At 71.7% G+C, this 17,136-nt stretch overlaps 2 protein-coding genes across 4 annotated transcripts; both read left to right on the top strand.

Moving 5' to 3' along the window:
* The first annotated feature begins 1,195 nt into the window (after nucleotides 1-1,195).
* On the top strand, nucleotides 1,196-13,213 carry ITGA7 (integrin subunit alpha 7). 2 transcript variants are annotated; one of them, XM_083814444.1, is made up of 26 exons: nucleotides 1,196-1,425; nucleotides 3,054-3,181; nucleotides 3,284-3,363; nucleotides 3,450-3,705; nucleotides 4,413-4,532; nucleotides 5,785-5,992; nucleotides 6,125-6,318; nucleotides 6,405-6,493; nucleotides 6,589-6,716; nucleotides 7,270-7,365; nucleotides 7,454-7,515; nucleotides 7,638-7,807; nucleotides 8,523-8,693; nucleotides 8,786-8,898; nucleotides 9,020-9,218; nucleotides 9,602-9,685; nucleotides 9,762-9,841; nucleotides 9,939-10,016; nucleotides 10,095-10,197; nucleotides 10,289-10,465; nucleotides 10,545-10,637; nucleotides 10,775-10,888; nucleotides 10,965-11,063; nucleotides 11,133-11,258; nucleotides 11,545-11,700; nucleotides 12,297-13,213. In XM_083814444.1, the coding sequence occupies exons 1-25, from the start codon at nucleotides 1,262-1,264 to the stop codon at nucleotides 11,659-11,661; spliced, it is 3,249 nt and encodes a 1,082-aa protein (XP_083670570.1). In that variant the 5' UTR covers nucleotides 1,196-1,261; the 3' UTR covers nucleotides 11,662-11,700; nucleotides 12,297-13,213. The 2 variants fall into 2 exon arrangements, with proteins under 2 accessions (XP_083670570.1, XP_083670569.1); XM_083814443.1 differs by lacking the exons at nucleotides 4,413-4,532; nucleotides 11,545-11,700 and adding an exon at nucleotides 4,140-4,271.
* A 441-nt stretch (nucleotides 13,214-13,654) lies between these two features.
* Nucleotides 13,655-16,901, top strand: MCRS1 (microspherule protein 1). Of its 2 annotated transcripts, none has more exons than XM_083814449.1 (14): nucleotides 13,655-13,792; nucleotides 14,163-14,292; nucleotides 14,390-14,528; nucleotides 14,605-14,763; nucleotides 14,859-14,968; nucleotides 15,064-15,163; nucleotides 15,286-15,424; nucleotides 15,534-15,609; nucleotides 15,709-15,737; nucleotides 15,902-15,994; nucleotides 16,095-16,177; nucleotides 16,277-16,364; nucleotides 16,450-16,577; nucleotides 16,687-16,901. In XM_083814449.1, exons 2-14 carry the CDS (start codon nucleotides 14,183-14,185, stop codon nucleotides 16,771-16,773), a joined length of 1,341 nt encoding a protein of 446 aa, XP_083670575.1. In that variant the 5' UTR covers nucleotides 13,655-13,792; nucleotides 14,163-14,182; the 3' UTR covers nucleotides 16,774-16,901. The 2 variants fall into 2 exon arrangements, with proteins under 2 accessions (XP_083670575.1, XP_083670574.1); XM_083814448.1 differs by having other exon boundaries at nucleotides 15,064-15,172.
* The last annotated feature ends 235 nt before the right edge of the window (nucleotides 16,902-17,136 follow it).

The following is a 17,136-nucleotide window of genomic DNA, read 5'->3' as shown; positions in this document are numbered from 1 at the left end:
GTGCCACAGCGCTTGGGGGGGCAAGGGGGGGGTGGGGGTGCAAAGTGGGGGGGGTGCCGTGGTGTGGGGTGCAAAGGGGGGGGTGCACTGCAACTCGGGGTGCTGGGCGGTGCAGGGGGGGTGCTGAGCACCGCGGTGGGGGTGCTGTGCAATGGGGGTGCCTGGGGGCACGGGCACGGGATGCGGCGCGCTGCAGCACGCCGGGCAGCACCGGGCTGGGTACGGCGGGTGCCCGGTGCCGCGTCCCCGTGAGCCATCCGTGTGCGGCGTCACCGCTCCGTGTCACCGCGGTGTGTCATCGCCGTGTGTCCCCGTGCAGTGTCACCGCGCTGTGTCACCGCTCTGTGTCCGCTGCAGCGTCCCCGCGCAGTGTCCCCGTGCAGTGTCACTGTGCAGTGTCACTGTGGTGTGTCCCTGTGCAGTGTCCCCACGGTGTGTCCCGGTGCACTGTCCCCATGCACCGTCCCCATGCGGTGCCCCCTCGGTGCGTCCCGTTGCACCGTCCCCGTGCAGCATCCCCGCGGTGCGTCCCCGTGCGCTGTCACCGTGCAGTGTCACAGCCGTGTCCCCGTGCAGTGTCCCCATGCAGTGTGACTGTGCGGTGTCCCCACGGTGTGCCCCGGGGCAGTGTCCCCATGCACTGTCCCCATGCGGTGCCCCCGCGGTGCATCCCGTTGCACCGTCCCGGTGCAGCATCCCCGCGGTGCGTCCCCGTGCGCTGTCACTGTGCAGTGTCACAGCCGTGTCCCCGTGCAGTGTCACTGTGGTGTGTCCCCGTGCAGTGTCCCCACGGTGTGTCCCGGTGCACTGTCCCCATGCCGTGTCCCCACGGTGCGTCCCGTTGCACCGTCCCCGCGCAGCACCCCGGCGGGGCGTCCCCGTGCGCTGTCACCGTGCAGTGTCACAGCCGTGTCCCCGTGCAGTGTCACTGTGCACTGTCACTGTGGTGTGTCCCCGTGCAGTGTCCCCACGGTGCGTCCCGTTGCACCGTCCCCGCGCACCATCCCCGCGGTGCGTCCCCGTGCGCTGTCACCGCGCGGCGTCGCCCCAGCCGCGTCCCCGTGCCGCGTCCCGGCCCCGCCGTGTCCCCCCCCCGTCCCCCGTCCCCCCCCCCCCCACGCCTGTCACTCGCCGCGGGGCGGGGGCCGCGCTGGCCGCCAGCCGGGCCCGCAGGGGCGGGGGGCGGACCGGAGCGGCGGCGGGGAGCGGCCGGCGGGGAGCGGCGGGGAGCGGCGGGGGAGCGGCGGGGGAGCGCGGAGCCATGGCGGGGCCGCTCTGGGTGCCCTGCCTGTGGCTGCCGCTGCTGGGCAGCGCCGCCTTCAACCTGGACGCGGGCAGCACGCTGCTGAAGGACGGCGCCAAGGGCAGCCTCTTCGGCTTCTCGGTGGCCCTGCACCGGCAGCTCAGCCCCGAGCCGGCCAGCTGGTGAGCGCCTTTGGGGGGGGGGGGTGGCTGCGCCGCGGGGACCCCCCCGGACCCCTCCCCATCCCCGCCTCCGGCGGCCCCGGGGTCATTCAGCGGGAAGCGGGGTGCTGGGGGGGGGGGGAGCCCCGGGGTGCTGGGGGGGTGGGGGGTGGGGTGGGGGGGAGGACGCGCGCGTTCGGCCGCCGGGCCCCCCCCTCCTCCAGCCCCAGCCCCGTCCCCGCCGCCCCCGCGCCCCGCTCGGTGCCCAGCCGCCGGGCGCCCACCCGCGTGCCGGGCGAGCCGGCCCCGGGGGGGGGGGGGGGGGCCGAGCTGTAACGGAGCGGGGGGACGCGAAGGCGAGGAGCCGAGCGGGGGGAGCCCCGGGGGTCCCGCAGTCCGCCGGGTGTCCCGCAGCCCCCCCCAGCCGGTGCCCAGTGCGCCCCCGGTCGGGGCCGGTGGCGCCAGCGCGGTGGCGCCGGTGGGAGCCGCCCGGCCCCCGCTGCCGCCCTCTCGACATTCCTGGCGCCGCCGGGGCCCTTGGCGCTCCCTGCCCGGTGCCCGGCAGGTGCTTGTGGAGCTGCTGGCATCGTGCTGTGCTCCGCGGCACCGGGAACCGGGCACGGCACCGGGAACCGGGCACGGCACTGGGAACAAGGCACGGCACCGGGAACCGGGCATGGCACCGGCACTGGGTGCCGGGCACAGCACCAGGAGCCGGGCACGGCACTGGCACCGGGAATCGAGCATGGCACTGGGCACTGGGCAGGCCCCGGGAACCGGGCACAGCACCGGGAACCGGGCACGGCACCGGGAACCGGACGCGGGGCGCCGGCACCGGGAACCGGGCATGGCACTGGGCACAGCACGGGCATGGCAGCATGCATGGCACCGGGCACCGGGCATGGCACCAGGCACTGGGCACAGCACGGGCACAGCACCAGCCGTGGGACCGGCACCGGTGTCCCCCTGCTCGTCCCCTCCAGTCCCCCCAGCCCCAGCATCTCCGGGGGCAGCCTCAGCCCCGAGCTCCTTACTTGGAGCCTTGGCCCGGGCACCCCGGGCACTGCCCGGTGCGGGGGGACGCACCCGTGCCTGCTCCTGGCTCCCTCCTTTTTTGGGCATGTTGCTGCCGAGTTATTTTGAGTGAATTCCAGTTTATTTTTACCAGCTCTGCCTCTCCGTCCCCTCCTGGGGCTCCTTTGTGTCTTGAGGCCATCATCCCCCCGGGGACAGGCCAGGGGGTGCCCCACGGCCACAGGGGAGCCGCCGCCTCCGCGCTCCTCAGGGCGCAGCGGGACGGGGCTGAGACCCCTCCCCATGGGACATGGGGGGGCTTGGGGGGGAGCTCAGGGGGATGGGGCCGGGGGGGGCCGGGGCGCTTTGAGGCCTGGGAAGAGCCGTGCCGGGGCCGTGGCTGCTCGGCCGCGCTGGCACCGAGCTGGGCACACGCGGTGCCCGCAGCCGTGAAATCGGGGTGGGAGCGCAGGGACAGCTGCACGGGGGCGGCGGGCAGGGGGCCGTGGCGAGGGGGGTGTGGGGGGGGCGAGCGTGCAAAGCCAGCAGTGCTGGTGGTGGTGGTGGGGGGGGGGGGGGGGCACACACATCCACACGCGCGTGCCCTGACCGGGGGGGGCTCCCCGTCCCCGCAGGCTGCTGGTGGGGGCCCCCCTGGCGCCGGCGCTGCCCAGCCAAGCTGCCAACCGCACCGGGGGGCTCTTCGCCTGCCCGCTGACCCCCGAGCTCTCCGACTGCTGGCGGGTGCCCATCGACGAGGGAGGTGAGGTGCTCGGCCCCCCCACCCCCACCCCGCAGGGGGCAGAGGGGATGGAGGGGACGGGGACGGCAGCGCTGATGCTGTTCCCCCCCTCCCCCCCCCCAGTGGACCTGCAGAGAGAGAGCAAAGAGAACCAGTGGCTGGGGGTGAGCGTAAAGAGCCAGGGCGCCGGCGGCAAGATTGTGGTGAGCACCCGGCGAGGGGGGGGTCGGGGGGGTGGGGGGGGGACGCTGGGTGCCCCGCGGCCTCCTGACGCCGCCCCCGCTCGCAGACCTGTGCCCACCTGTACGAGGCGCGGAACCGGGTGCGGCAGCCCCTGGAGACGCGGGACGTGATCGGGCGCTGCTTCGTGCTGAGCCAGGACCTGCGGGTGCGCGACGAGCTGGACGGCGGCGAGTGGAAGTTCTGCGAGGGGCGGCCGCAGGGCCACGACCGCTTCGGCTTCTGCCAGCAGGGCCTGGCCGCCGCCTTCAGCCCCGACCAGCACTACATCCTCTTCGGGGCCCCCGGCACCTACAACTGGAAGGGTGAGCGTGGGCGGGCGCCTCGGGGGGCGCGGGCGGGTGCGAGCGCAGCAGCGGGGGGGTGCGTGGCCACGCGTGCTTGGGTTCGCGCACACGTGCCGGTGAGTGTGCGTGTGTGCACGCTGCGGGGTGGGAGCACGGTGCGGGGTGTGTGCACACGTGTGTGTGTGGGGTGCACGCGTGTAAGCGTGTGCACGTGTGGGTGCTGGGTGAGTCGTGGTGCCGCGTGCGGCTGCGGGTGCGCGGCTGCGTGTCCGTGCTGCGGGATGCCCGGCGAGGGCAAGACCCTCCCCCCCCTTCCCACGCTCACAGCTCCGCGGGACGGCCAACATCTCCGGCACCCCTCTTGTCCCCGTGCAGCAGGATGGTCCCCGGGAGGGTCCCCCCCCGGGAGGGTCCCCCCCCCCAGCCCCTCTGACCCCTCCTCGGTTTGGCAGGGAACCTGCGCGTGGAGCTGCTTAACCAGAGCTCCCTCGACCCGCTGCGCTACGACGACGGCCCCTACGAAGCGGGGGGCGAGAAGGACCAGGACCCCTCGCTCATCCCCGTGCCCGCCAACAGCTACCTGGGTACGGGCACGGCGGAGCCCGGCGCGGCGTGGGGAGCCCCCCCGGACCCCCCCCCCGCCCGGTTCCAGCCTGCCCCAACCCCGGCGCCCTCCCTGACCACCACCCCCCCCCTCTCTTTCTCTCTCGGCCCGCCGGGCGCAGGTTTGTTGTTTGTGACAAACGTTGATAGCTCAGACCCCGACCAGCTGGTGTACAAAAGCCCAGACCCCAACGAGAAGGTGCCCGGCGCGGCCGGCGACGTGCCCCAGAATAGCTACTTGGGTTCGTACGCGGCGCCGCCGCGTCCCCGTGTGCCACCCCCGGAGCCACCCCCCCCCCCCCCCCTCCCCGTGTGCCACCCCCTGGAGCCGTGTCGTGTCGGTGTGTCCCCCCCCCCCCCATGTCTGTGCAGAGCAGAGGAGAGCGGAGCTGCTGCAGCCTCCGGGCCCCCAGCACACGCACACACACACGCGCACACACGCAGACACACGCGTGTGCACGCACCCAGCTCGCTTTGCACGCCCCCCCCCCCAGCGCACCCCCCCCGCACACCCAGGCGTGCGCACACAGCCCCTTGCACACCCAACCCTACGCACGCGTGGCCGTGCCCTGCCCCGTGCCGCCCCCCCCAATGCCCCCGGGACCCTTTCGGGTCCGTGCGGTGCCTCTGCCCCCCCTCCCAGCTCCCCCCCCATCCCCGTGCCCTGACTGTGGCTGTGTGTCCTGTCGCTGTGCCGGGGTTGTGGTGGGGGCACCGCCAGGCTTGGGGGGGGGGGGGGGATTCCAGGGGTCCCACCTGAGTGCTGAGCCTGGCGTGCCCCCCCCCCCAGCACCCCAAGTCCCTGTGCTTTTCCCTCCAGTGATGTTTCTGCATGGGGGGGGGGGTGCATGGGGGGTGTGCATGGGGGCTGCATCCTGCTGGGTGCCTGGGGGCTGGGAGGGCTGTGGCAGGGCTGGGCACAGGCTGGGCTGTGCTGCCGGGGGGGGGTGGGGGGGGCTGCCACTGCTGCATGGGGTTGGGGGTGGGCTGGCCCCAAGCCCCTGGGGGCTCTGCATCTGCTGGGGAGGGAGATCTGGGCGCTCCGGGTCTTGCTGCTCTGTCCCCAAAATCTTCCCTTCTCTCCCCAAAATCTTCCCTTCTGGCCCCAAAATCTTCCCTTCTGGCCATGCAGGGAAGGGAGGGGGGAGCTGGTCCTCACCCCCCCCCTCCCCGCTTTCCCCCGGAGCTGGAAGAGGACCCAGGACCCCCCCACCTCTGCCACCCCCCCCCCCAAGTACAGACTATATGGAGCACAGAGCAGGGAAACTGAGGCACGAGCCGAGCAGGACCCCCCCCTCACCCCGTCCCCATGCCCCCCACCCCAAAGCACCAGGGCCCCCAGCCACGCAGGGAGCTGAGCAGAGAGAGAGAGAGACGGACGGACGGACGGACAGAGGGCACCGGGTGGGGCACGGTGATGGGGGCCGGGTACAAATCACCACCCCCCAAAAAAAAAACCCAAAAAAACCCCAAAAACCCCGAACCCGCCCGCAGGTTTCTCGGTGGACTCGGGCGCGGGCCTGACGCGGCGGCAGGAGCTGAGCTTCGTGAGCGGCGCGCCCCGCGCCAACCACACGGGCGCCGTCCTCATCCTGCGCCGCGACAGCGCCCAGCGCCTGGTGCCCGAGGCCGTGCTGCGGGGCGAGCAGCTCACCTCCGCCTTCGGCTATGCCCTGGCCGTGCTGGACCTCAACAGCGATGGGTGAGGCCACAGGGGGGGGCACAGGGTGGGGGTACCCACGGTGCCCACGGTGCTGGGGACCCGCGGTGCCGCCCTGCGGGGTAGCCCCGGGGCGGGGGGTGGAGGGGGGTGACGCGGCCGCCGTGCCCGCAGCTGGATGGACCTGGTGGTGGGGGCCCCCCACTTCTTCGAGCGCAAGGAGGAGATCGGGGGGGCCGCCTACGTCTACGTCAACCCGGCGGGGCACTGGGACGCCGCCGCCCCCCTGCGCCTCAACGGCACCCGCGGCTCCATGTTCGGCGTCGCCCTGGGCGCTGCCGGCGACCTCAACCAGGACGGCTTCGAGGGTGAGGGGCGCTGGGGGGGGCGTGGGGATCCCCGGGTGCTGCTGCGTGTCCCCCCCCCCTCCTCACCGCCTCTCCCCCCCCCCCAGATCTGGCTGTGGGAGCCCCCTTTGATGGCGCTGGTAAGGTCTACATCTACCACGGCAGCAACCTGGGCATCGTGGCGAAGCCGGCGCAGGTGAAGGATGGGGGTCGGGGAGGGGTTGGGAGGGGGGAAGTTCCCCGGTGCCTCCCGGTGCCGGTTCCCAGCGTCACAGCTGTCCTTGTCCCCAGGTCCTGGACGGGGAGGGCGTGGGGGTGACGGCCTTCGGGTACGCGCTCTCGGGGGGGCTGGATGTGGATGGGAACCTCTACCCCGACCTGCTCGTCGGCTCCCTCTCTGACACCGTGGTGCTGTACAGGTGAGTGCTTGCCACAGGCACCCCCGGCCCCGAACAGGGCACCCTAATCCCCAAGCATTCCTTGATCCCAAGCATCCCCTGATCCCAAGCATCCCCTGATCCCAAGCATCCCCTATCCCCAAGCATCTCCTGATCCCGATCATCCCATAACCCCAAGCACCCCGTAACCCTGAGCATCCCCCATCCCTGTGCATTCCCTAACCCTGAGCATCCCCCATCCGTGCGCATCCCCTAACCCCAAGCATCGCCTAACCCCAAGCATCCCCTGATCCCAAGCATCCCCTGATCCCAAGCACCCCGTAACCCCAAGTATCTCCTGATCCCAAGCACCCCGTAACCCCAAGCGTCCCCCATCCCTGTGCATCCCCTAACCCGCAGCGTCCCCTGTCCCTAAGCATTCCCCATCCCCTGGTCCCCCCCATCCCCCCGACCCAGGGTCCCCCCGTCCCTTGGCACAGCTGGGGGGGGTCCCATGCAGGGGCTGTGCACGGTGGGGGCGCCCCCAGTGGGGCCCAGCCCGGCACCGCCGTGCTCCGTGCTCCCCCCCCCGCAGGGCTCGCCCCGTGGTCCACGTCTCCAGGAACGTCTCCCTGGTTCCCCCCAACATCGACCTGGAGCAGAGCAACTGCCAGCACCAGGAGGGCGTCTGGTGGGTGCCACGTGGCTGGGGGGGGGGGGGCGAGGGGGGTGTCGGGGCCGCCCCGTCTCACTCCACCTCTGCCCCATGCCCCCTGTAGCGTGGATGTCCGAGCCTGCTTCAGCTACACAGCCAGCCCGGCCAGCTACAGCCCCCCCCTCGGTGAGTGGGCACGGGCAGAGGGGCCGGGGGGTGCCGGGGGGGCTGCGTGTCCCCCCCAGAGGGGACGGGACCCCTGCGGGGCTGGGGGGACCCCCGGCACGGCCCCGTCCCTCTGCCCCCAGTGCTGGAATACGTGTTCGACGCCGACACGGACCGGCGGCGGCTGGGCCATGCCCCCCGCGTCACCTTCCTCGGCCGCCGTCCCTCGGACCCCGAGCACCAGTTCTCGGACACGGTGGAGCTGCCCCGGCAGCGCGCCCGCGCCTGCGTCAAAGCCACCTTCCAGCTCCAGGTGGCTCCCTGTCCCCGTCCCCATCCCTGTCCCCCTCCTTGTCCCTGTCCCCATCCCTGTCCCTGTCCCCATCCCTGTCCCCATCCCCATCCCTGTCCCCATCCCGTCCCTGTCCCTGTCCCTGTCCCCGTCCCCATCCCTGTCCCCATCCCGTCCCTGTCCCTGTCCCTGTCCCCGTCCCCATCCCTGTCCCCATCCCGTCCCTGTCCCTGTCCCCGTCCCCGTCCCCGTCCCTGTCCCCGTCCCTGTCCGTGTCCCTGTCCCTGTCCCGATCCCTGTCCCTGTCCCTGTCCCTGTCCCTGTCCCCATCCCATCCCTGTCCTCATCCCCATCCTGACCCTGTCCTTGTCCCCGTCCCCATCCTCGTCTCCAAATCCGTCGCATTCCCAGACCCATCTCCGTCCCTATCCCATTCCTGTCCCCATCCTTGTCCCTTCCCCATCCCTGTCCTCATCCCTGTGGCATTTCTGTCCCATCCCTGGCCTCTTCCCCATCCCTGTCCCCACCCTTGTTCCATCCCTGTGCCATCTCCATCCCATCCCTGTCCCCATTCCCATGCCTGTGCCATCCCCATCCCATCCTCATCCTTTTCCCATCCCCATCCCCGTCCCCATCCCCGTGCCATCCCTGTCCCTATCCTCGTCCCTGCCCCATCCCTGTCCCTGTCCCATGCCCCCCCCGCCCTTACCCTCCCCCTTGCTCTGGCCGTCCCCAGGACAGCATCCGTGACAAGCTGCGCCCCATCGCCGTCACCCTCGCCTATGGCATCCAGGGGGCCGGGGCAGCGCGGCACAGCCGGGGGGCCACGCGGCACAGCCGGGGGGCCGCCCTGCCGCCCCTGTCCCCCGTGCTCAGCCCCCAGCAGCCCAGCAGCCAGCGCACCGAGGTGAGGAGCCCGTCCCGCTCGGGGCCAGCTCGGGGGCTGCCTCCCTCGGGGTGTCCCCAACCCTTTTGTGTGTGTCCCCCCCCCCCCCACAGGTGCACTTTCTGAAGCAGGGCTGCGGGGACGACAAGATCTGCCAGAGCAACCTGCAGCTGCACTTCCAGTTCTGCGCCCGCCTGGGGGACGCCGATTTCGTGCCCCTGCCCAGGTGAGTGGGGCTGGGTGCTGTTCATCGTCCCCCCCAACACATCCCCACACACCCTACGGGGCGGAGGGGATGCCCGGCGGGGGCTCACAGGGGCTGTCCCTGTCCCCCCCCCCCCCCCAAGGGGTGAGGATGGCACTGCCATCTTCGCCATGAGCGACCAGAAGGACGTGGCCCTGGAGATCCACGTCACCAACCTGCCCTCGGACCCCGCGGAGCCGCAGCGGGACGGGGACGATGCCCACGAGGCCGTGCTCACCGCCACCTTCCCCGAGGAGCTGCCCTACTCCGCCGTGCGCCCCTATGACGGCCGGGCACCCTCGGTGCGGCAGGGGCTGGGGGGGGGAGGGGGGCGAGGGAGGGGGGGGCTTTGGGGGTGCGGAGCAGTGGGGACAGATCTGGGGGTCCCCGGGATGCAGAGGGATGGGGATGGTCCCGAGGGCGCTGAGGGGGTGGGATGGGGATGGATGTAGGGGGATGGATCTTGGGGGGCTGGGGTTTGGGACGGGGCTGGTCCCAAAGGTGCTGGGGTTTGGGACGGGGCTGGTTCCAGGGGTGCTGGGGTTTGGGACGGGGCTGGTCCCAAAGGTGCTGGGGTTTGGGACGGGGCTGGTCCCAGAGGTTCTGGGGTTTGGGATGGGGCTGGTTCCGGGGGGGTGCAGGATGGGGGGGTGCCCGCAGCAGGTCCTCAGCTCTCTGCCCCCAGGACAAGCCGGTGGTGTGCCTCGCCAACCAGAACGGCTCGCAGGTGGAGTGCGAGCTGGGGAACCCCATGAAACGCGGAGCCCAGGTGGGCGCAGCTCCTTGAGCTCCCCCCCCCATCCTCCCCGGGACCCCCAGCCCCAACCCTCGCCCTGTGCCCCCAGGTGCGTTTCTACCTCATCCTCAGCACCCTGGGCATCACCCTCCAGACCACGGACCTGGCGGTGGAGCTGGCCCTGTCCACGTGAGCCGGGGCGGGTGGCGGGGGCTCTGCAGGTGGCATGGGGGGGGGGGGGCTCAGAGTGATGCCCCCCGCCCCCGACCCCCTTTCTTTTCCCCAGGATCAGCGAGCAGCCGGGGCTGGAGCCGGTGGTGGCTCGGGCGCGCGTGGTCATCGAGCTGCCTCTCTCCGTGACGGGGTGAGTGGCAGCGGGGTGGGGGCCGCTCCCCCCCCCCCCTCCCAGGTCCCCCTGACCCCCACCACTGTGTCCCCGCAGCGTGGCCGTGCCGCCCCGGCTCTTCTTCGGCGGGGTGGTGCGGGGCGAGAGCGCGGTGCGGCGGGAGAGCCAGGTGGGCAGCGCCGTGCGCTTCGAGGTGACGGTGAGTCCAGGGGGGCTGGCGGTTGGGGGGAGGGTTGCAGCTGTGCCTCCCCCCCCAGCACATGCAGCCAACCCCGAACCATCCCGCGCAGGTCTCCAACCGGGGCCAGTCGCTGAAGACGCTGGGCTCGGCCTTCCTCACCCTGCAGTGGCCCCATGAGATCAGCAATGGGAAGTGGCTGCTGTACCCGCTGCAGCTGGAGCTGGCGGCCGCGCCGGGGCCGCGGGCGACCTGCAGCCCCGCTGCCAACCCGCTGCTGCTGGCCCTGGTACTGGGGGGGGGGGTGGAGTGGGACGGTGAGGAGGGGGGGATGCCGTCCCCTCTCCATGCCAGTCCTTGTCCCCCAGGAGCCACCAGGGGACACCGAGCTCACCGAAGCACCCGCCGCGGGGTCCTGGCGGGTGCCAGCACCCGCAGAAAGGAAAAGGAATGTGACACTGGTGAGCGGGGCTGGGGTGCTCCCGCTATCGGGGTGCTCCCATCCCTAGGGTGCTCATGTTTCTGGGGTGCTCCCGGTCCCGGGGTGCTCCCGCTCCTGGGTGCGTGGCCAAGCTGTGACCCCCCCCTTGTCCCCCAGGACTGTGCCCAGGGCACCGCGCGCTGCCTGGCGTTTCGCTGCCCGCTGCACAGCTTTGAGCGTGCCGCCGTGCTCACCGCCCGCGGGCGGCTCTGGAACAGCACCTTCCTGGAGGTGAGAAGGGAATGGGGACGGGGACGGGGACAGGGATGGGGACAAGGGCAAGCCCTGTCCCGTGCCCCCGCTGCAGGAGTTCCTGGCCGTCACCTCGGTGGAGCTGATCGTGCGTGCCAGCGTCTCGGTGACCTCCTCCATCAAGAACCTGGTGCTGAAGGACGCCTCCACGCAGGTCTGACCCCACAACCCCCGGCACCCGGCGCCCTCCCCGCCACCCCCTGACCCACGCTGCTGTCCCCAGATCCCTGTCACCATCTACCTGGACCCCGGGGTGGCGGTGGCTGGCGGCGTGCCCTGGTGGGTCATCCTCCTGGCCGTGCTGGCCGGCATCCTTGTCCTGGCCCTGCTGGTCTTCATCCTCTGGAAGGTGAGTGAGGGGGACAGGGTCCCTGTGGCAGGATGTGTCCCCACCCTGTGATACGGGGTGCCCTGGCTGTGCCATGCCGTGCCGTACCACCCTGGCCGTGCTACGCTACCCCTACTGTGTCACGCCGCACTGTGCTGCTGGGCCACTGCTACGCCGTGCTGCGCCGTGCCACGCGGTGCCGTGGTGTCAGGGCAGTGCCGTGCCGTGCCGTGCCACGCCATGCCTTTGGACCAGTGCCGTGCTGTGCCGTGCCGTGCCCAGCCTCACCTTCTCACTTCCTCCCCAGTGCGGCTTCTTCAAGCGGAGCAGCCAAACCTCCCGCTACACCGCTAACTATTACCGGGCCCGCCGGAGGCTGCAGCCCTCCGAGGCGGACAAGCAGGCTCTGGAGGGCCAGCGGTAACGCGGGGCCGGCTCCCCGGGCCGGCAGCAGCCAGCACGGGTGCGCACGGGCGCGCGGCCCCCCCTGCACGGGTGTGCGAAGGCGTGCAGTGTGCCCAGGAGGAGGGATGAGGGCTTGCGGTGTCCGCATGCAGTTGTGCGAGGGTTTGAAGCAGTGGGGTGGGTGGAAGAGGGTTTGCAGTGTCAGGGTAGCATGGTGCGAGGGTTTGCAGTGCTGGCGTGTGGGTGTGCCAGGGTTTGCTGTGCTGGTGCACAGGTGTGCGAGGATTTGCAGGGCTGGCGTGTGGGTGCGCGAGGGTTTGCAGCATCGGGGGTGGACGGATGAGGGTTTGCAGCGGCGGGGTGGCAGGGCAGGAGCCTGCGGTGCTGCTGGTGCATGGCCGTGCCAGGGTTTGCAGTGCTGAGCCAGGCCGTGCCGTGCCGGCACGCAGACACGTGAGGGTTTGCAGCACCGGTGCGACGTGCATGCCCCCGTGGTGACTTCTGGGGGGAGCGCAGCGGGACAGGCAAGCGCGGAGCTGTGAGCACGTGGAGCCAGACCCGATCCCGTCTGGCTGCCTGTGCCGCCCAGCGGGGCTGAGCCGTGGCCAGGCGCTGCCCGCAGCCCCCGGTGCTGACCCCCCCCGCTCCCCGCAGCTGGGCTTCTTCCGCCGGGCGCGCTACGCGCCGCCGGCCGTGCCGCAGTACCACGCTGTGAAGATCCCGCGGGAGGAGCGGCAGCAGTTCCGCGAGGAGAAGATGGGCACCATCCAGAGGAAGGAGTGGGCTGTGAACTGGAGCGAGGCCAGCGACGGGCACGTCACCCCCAGCTCGGCGTAGCCCTGGGGCTGCTGGCCGTGCCGCAGGACCCCAGCGGGCGCAGGGGGAAGCGGGACGTGGAGCCCCCCAGCCCTGCTGGCCGTGCCCCGGGGAAGGACCCTTTGGCAACGCGTGGGGACACGCACGTGTGTGACGCCTGCCTCGGCCAGGCACACCCAGAACTGCTTGCACTGGGACAAGGCCCCCGGGGACGGCTCAGCTGTAGGCTGTGGCTTGTCCCCAGAGGGATGGATGTCCCCTGTAGGGACAGCTCGGCCCTACAGGGATGGCCCCATCCTATGAGGGGCTGGCTTGTCCCCAAGGGATGGCTTATCCCCAGAGGGATGACTCGTCCCCAAGGGGCTGGCGTGTCCCCAAGGGGCTGGCGTATCCCCAAAGGGATGGCATGTCCCCAAAGGGCTGACGTGTCCCCGAAGGGGTGGCGTGTCCCCAAAGGGATGGCTTATTCCAGAGGGATGGCGTGTCCCCAGGGGGCTGGCGTATCCCCAAGGGGATGGCATGTCCCCAGAGGGATGGCGTGTCCCCAGGGGGCTGGCGTATCCCCAAGGGGATGGCATGTCCCCAGAGGGATGGCGTGTCCCCAGGGGGCTGGCTTGTCCCCAGAACACCTCAGCCCCCTGGGGACAGCTCGACCCTACAGCGACCCCCTCCTACGAGGCCGACCCAGCCCCCGGGGCCGGCCCAGCCCCCAGCGTCGCTCAATGAAACCCAATAAAAGGAGCAGCCCCCCCCGACCCCGCCCCGTGTCGTCCCTTCGAGACCCCCCCCGCCTTGGCCGATCCCGGGCGGGGCCCCCCGGGGGTTCGGGGGTCCCAGGCCCCAGCAGGGAGCGGGGAAGCGCCGGGGGCGGCCGAGCTGCGGGAGGGGGCAGCGCCGCCATGATGGGGGCGGCCGCGGCCGCTGGGAGCGGCCATGATGGGTGGGGCGGGGGAGCGGCCCCGGTGGGTGCCGCCATGATGGGTGTGGCGGCGGTCTCTGGGAGCGGCCATGATGGGTGCGGCCGTTTCCATGGCCGGGACGGGGGCCTGCGCTGCCGTGGCCCTGTTCGTGGGGACACCGGGGGCCCGGCCCTGTCCCCGGCCCTGTCCCCGGCCCCGGTTGGCCCCATCGACTACAGCGCTTCGGAAAAAGGAGGGCGCGGCCCTGCCCTCAACCAAGATGGCGGCGCCCCGGCCCAAGATGGCGCCGGGGCTAACAACACGCGCTGCCTTTTGGCTGACGTCAGAACCGCTTCCGCCGCCACCCGGAAGCGGCCCGTCCATGGAGGCGCCCAGGCCGAGGGCGTCGCGGAGCCGCCGCCGCTCCCGGGGATGGTGAGAGCGGGGCGGGGGGCGCGGCCCCACGGGGGTCCCCACGGGCGTCCCGCCGCGCTCCTCGCGACCCCCTCATCCCCTCGGGAAGCCCCCGGGACCCCGCCTGGCCCCTCCCCAGGATCCCCCGGTCCCCCCCGGTTCCCTCTGGTCCCCGCCCCGGGACCTCCCCGGTCCCCCCGCTCCCTCCCCGGTCCCTCCTAGGACTCCCCCGCCCCCCTCCCCCCGGACCTCCCGTGTGCCCCCCGGGCCCCATAACGGGTCAGAGCCCGTCCGAGCCCCCGCCCCGGGACCTCCCCGGTTCCCCCCCAGTCCCCTCCCGGTCCGGTTCCCGGGGACATTCACGGACCGTCGTCCCCTGCCCCCCCCCCAGAGGTGCTGTCCCCTGACCTGATGGCGTCGGGCGCGGCGAGCCGCTCCGAGGACGAGGAGTCGCTGGCGGGGCAGAAGCGGGGCTTGGCCCAGGCCTCGGGCGCCATCCCGAAGCGCCGCAGCTCCTCACGGTACGGTACCGGGGGTCGGGGCGGGGGGGTGCGGGACCGGGCCTGGCCCCGGGCAGGGGAGGGGGCAGCGGGGCCAGAGCCGCCTCCTGCCCGCCAGGTTCATCAAGCGGAAGAAGTTCGACGATGAGCTGGTAGAGAGCAGCCTGGCCAAGTCCTCCAGCCGGGCCAAGGGCGCCGGCGGCGTGGAGCCGGGGCGCTGCTCGGGCAGCGAGCCCTCTTCCAGCGAGAAGAAGAAGGTGAGGAGGCAGCGGGGGCGTTGCGGGGCGCCTGGGACACGCGGGGAGACCCCAACGCCCCTCGCTGCCTGCCCAGGTCTCCAAGTCCGTGTCCACCCCCGTTGCGCCCAGCCCCGTCCCGACCCCCGGCCTCGCCAAGCGGATGAAGAAGAGCAAGCAGCCCCTGCAGGTGACGAAGGACCTGGGCCGCTGGAAACCTGCCGATGACCTTCTGCTCATCAACGCTGTGCTGCAGGTAACGGCCCCGGCTCTCCCTGGGGTCCTGGCGGGGGGGGGTCTGCAGTCTGCAGCCCCCGGCGGAGCCGTGCCCTCACCTGGGGGCTTTCCCAGACCAACGACCTCACCTCGGTGCACTTGGGCGTGAAGTTCAGCTGCCGCTTCAACCTGCGGGAGATCCAGGAGCGCTGGTACGCGCTGCTCTACGACCCCATCATCTCCAAGTGAGCACGGGGCCAGGCCTGGGGGGGCAGCGCCACCCCTCGGGGGGGGCAGCGGGGGACGCAGGGGCTCTCACTCCGCACCCCCCGCCCTGCAGGCTGGCTTGCCAGGCCATGCGGCAGCTGCACCCCGAGGCCATCGCTGCCATCCAGAGCAAGGTGCTCTTCAGCAAAGCCGAGGAGCAGCTGCTGAACAAGGTGGGATCGGTAAGAGACGGCAGGGCGGGGAGTTTCATGTGGGCTGGGGGGGCTCCAGGCTGGTGTCTCCCTCCTTCTGAGGGGCGTCCTTGGTGCCACGCGTCCCTTGTCCCCCCCTGCAGAGCAGCCAGCCTACGCTCGACACCTTCCAGGAGCTCCTCCACAAGCACCCCGACGTCTTCTACCCCTCGCGGACGGCCAAGGCCCTGCAGCTGCACTGGCAGCTCATGAAGCAGTACTACCTGCTGGACGACCAGACCGGTGAGCCCCGCGTCCCCCCCGTGCCCCGTGTGTCCCCTCCCATGCCCCCCCCCCAAAAAAAATCCTCTACTTTTGCCCCCCTCACTCCCTCCCCTCCTGCACCTTCCAGTACAGCCGCTGCCCAAGGGGGACCAAGTGCTCAACTTCTCGGACGCCGAGGACATGCTGGATGACAGCAAGCTGAAGTGAGGTTTGGGGGGGCCCTGGGGGGCTGAGGGGGGTGCTGGGGGTGTGCAAGGGTGCCGGGGGGGGGCCTGTCTGATCCTGCCTCTTCTCTTCTGCAGGGATGTCCGGGATGAGGTGCTGGAGCACGGTGAGTGCAGCCCGCTCCTGGCCACGCTGCCAGGTCTGGGTGGTCCAAATCAGCGGGGGGGAGGGGCCTGGGGGGGCCCAAATCAACAGGGAGGGATCTGGGGGGGGTTGGTCGGGGTCAGGTGCCCCCCCAGCCCCCCACCTCCCTTCTCCCTCTCTCCCCAGAGCTGACCGTGGCCGACCGGCGCCAGAAACGGGAGATCCGGCAGCTGGAGCAGGAGCTGCACAAGTGGCAGGTGCTGGTGGACAGCATCACGGGTGAGAGCTGGGGGCAGCTGGTCTGTCTGTCTGTCTGTCTGTCTGTCCGTCCGTCCTTCCCTCCGCCTGCTCCCCCCCCATCTCGCCCTCCTCCCCGCAGGCATGAGCTCCCCAGACTTCGACAGCCAGACGCTGGCCGTGCTGCGGGGCCGGATGGTGCGGTACCTCATGCGCTCCCGGGAGGTGAGTGCGGGGCTGAGCCCACCCCCCGCCCCAGACGGAGCCCCCCCAGCCCCCCCCCGGAGCCCCCCCCCCAGCCTCCTGACGCTCCCCTCTCCCCAGATCACGCTGGGCAGAGCCACCAAGGACAACCAGATCGACGTGGACCTAGCGCTGGAGGGCCCAGCCTGGAAGATCTCCCGCAAGCAAGGTGGGAAGGGGGGGGCTGGGCTGTTTCGGGGGGGGGGGGGTCTCTGGCTGTGCTCCCCCCTCACGTCCTGCTGCCCCCCCTCCAGGTGTCATCAAACTGAAGAACAACGGGGATTTCTTCATCGCCAACGAGGGCCGGCGCCCCATCTACATCGACGGGCGGCCCGTGCTTGGCGGCAACAAGTGGAAGCTCAACAACAACTCGGTGGTGGAGGTGAGCTGGGGGGGGCTCAGGAGTCCCGGAGGGGGCTTAGGGGTCCCGGGGGGGGCTCAGGGGGGGCTCAGGGGTCCAGTCCCGCTCACCCCCTGCCTCCTCCCTGCAGATCGCCAGCCTCCGCTTCGTCTTCCTCATCAACCAGGACCTGATCGCGCTCATCAAGGCGGAGGCGGCCAAGCTGGCCCAGCAGTGACGGGGGGGGGTGGGGGCTGCTCTGTGTGGCCCCCCCCCCAGCCCCACACAGGGCGATGGGGAGGTCCCACCGGCCTCTCCCGCGGGGTTGGAGGCTGCTGGGAATAAAGTGTTTTACTCCACCCCTGAGCTCCCGGGCTGTGGTTTTGCTGTCGCTCCTTTATTGACGAGGGCAGAGGGGGGGCTCTGCCCGGGTGGGGGCCCACCGGGGGTCCCGTTACAGGCCCACCCCCTCCTCTTGAAGCCGGGGGGCTCCCCCAGCACTAGGCTCCCCCCCCACAGCGCCAGCTCCAGGACCAGCCCCTCCCAGGCCTCCCCATTGGCCCCCCCGCAAGGTGGGACCGGTTTGGGTCTGCCAAAATGG

The sequence above is a fragment of the Anser anser genome (genome assembly GCF_964211835.1).
Source record: "Anser anser genome assembly, chromosome: 30".
Taxonomy (NCBI): Eukaryota; Metazoa; Chordata; class Aves; order Anseriformes; family Anatidae; genus Anser; species Anser anser.
The sequence above is the reverse complement of the archived record's forward strand: the minus strand, read 5'-3'. Positions and strand labels throughout refer to the sequence as shown.

Bases quoted from the DNA above. Each gene is read 5' to 3' on its own strand.
- MCRS1 (XM_083814448.1), top strand. From the start codon at position 14,183: ATGGCGTCGGGCGCGGCGAGCCGCTCCGAGGACGAGGAGTCGCTGGCG. The intron at 14,293-14,389 runs GTACGGTACCGG...CCTGCCCGCCAG, and splicing joins AAGCGCCGCAGCTCCTCACG to GTTCATCAAGCGGAAGAAGT. The intron at 14,529-14,604 runs GTGAGGAGGCAG...CTGCCTGCCCAG, and splicing joins CTTCCAGCGAGAAGAAGAAG to GTCTCCAAGTCCGTGTCCAC.
- ITGA7 (XM_083814443.1), top strand. From the start codon at position 1,262: ATGGCGGGGCCGCTCTGGGTGCCCTGCCTGTGGCTGCCGCTGCTGGGC. The intron at 3,182-3,283 runs GTGAGGTGCTCG...CCCCCCCCCCAG, and splicing joins GGTGCCCATCGACGAGGGAG to TGGACCTGCAGAGAGAGAGC. The intron at 10,017-10,094 runs GTGAGTGGCAGC...GTGTCCCCGCAG, and splicing joins CTGCCTCTCTCCGTGACGGG to CGTGGCCGTGCCGCCCCGGC.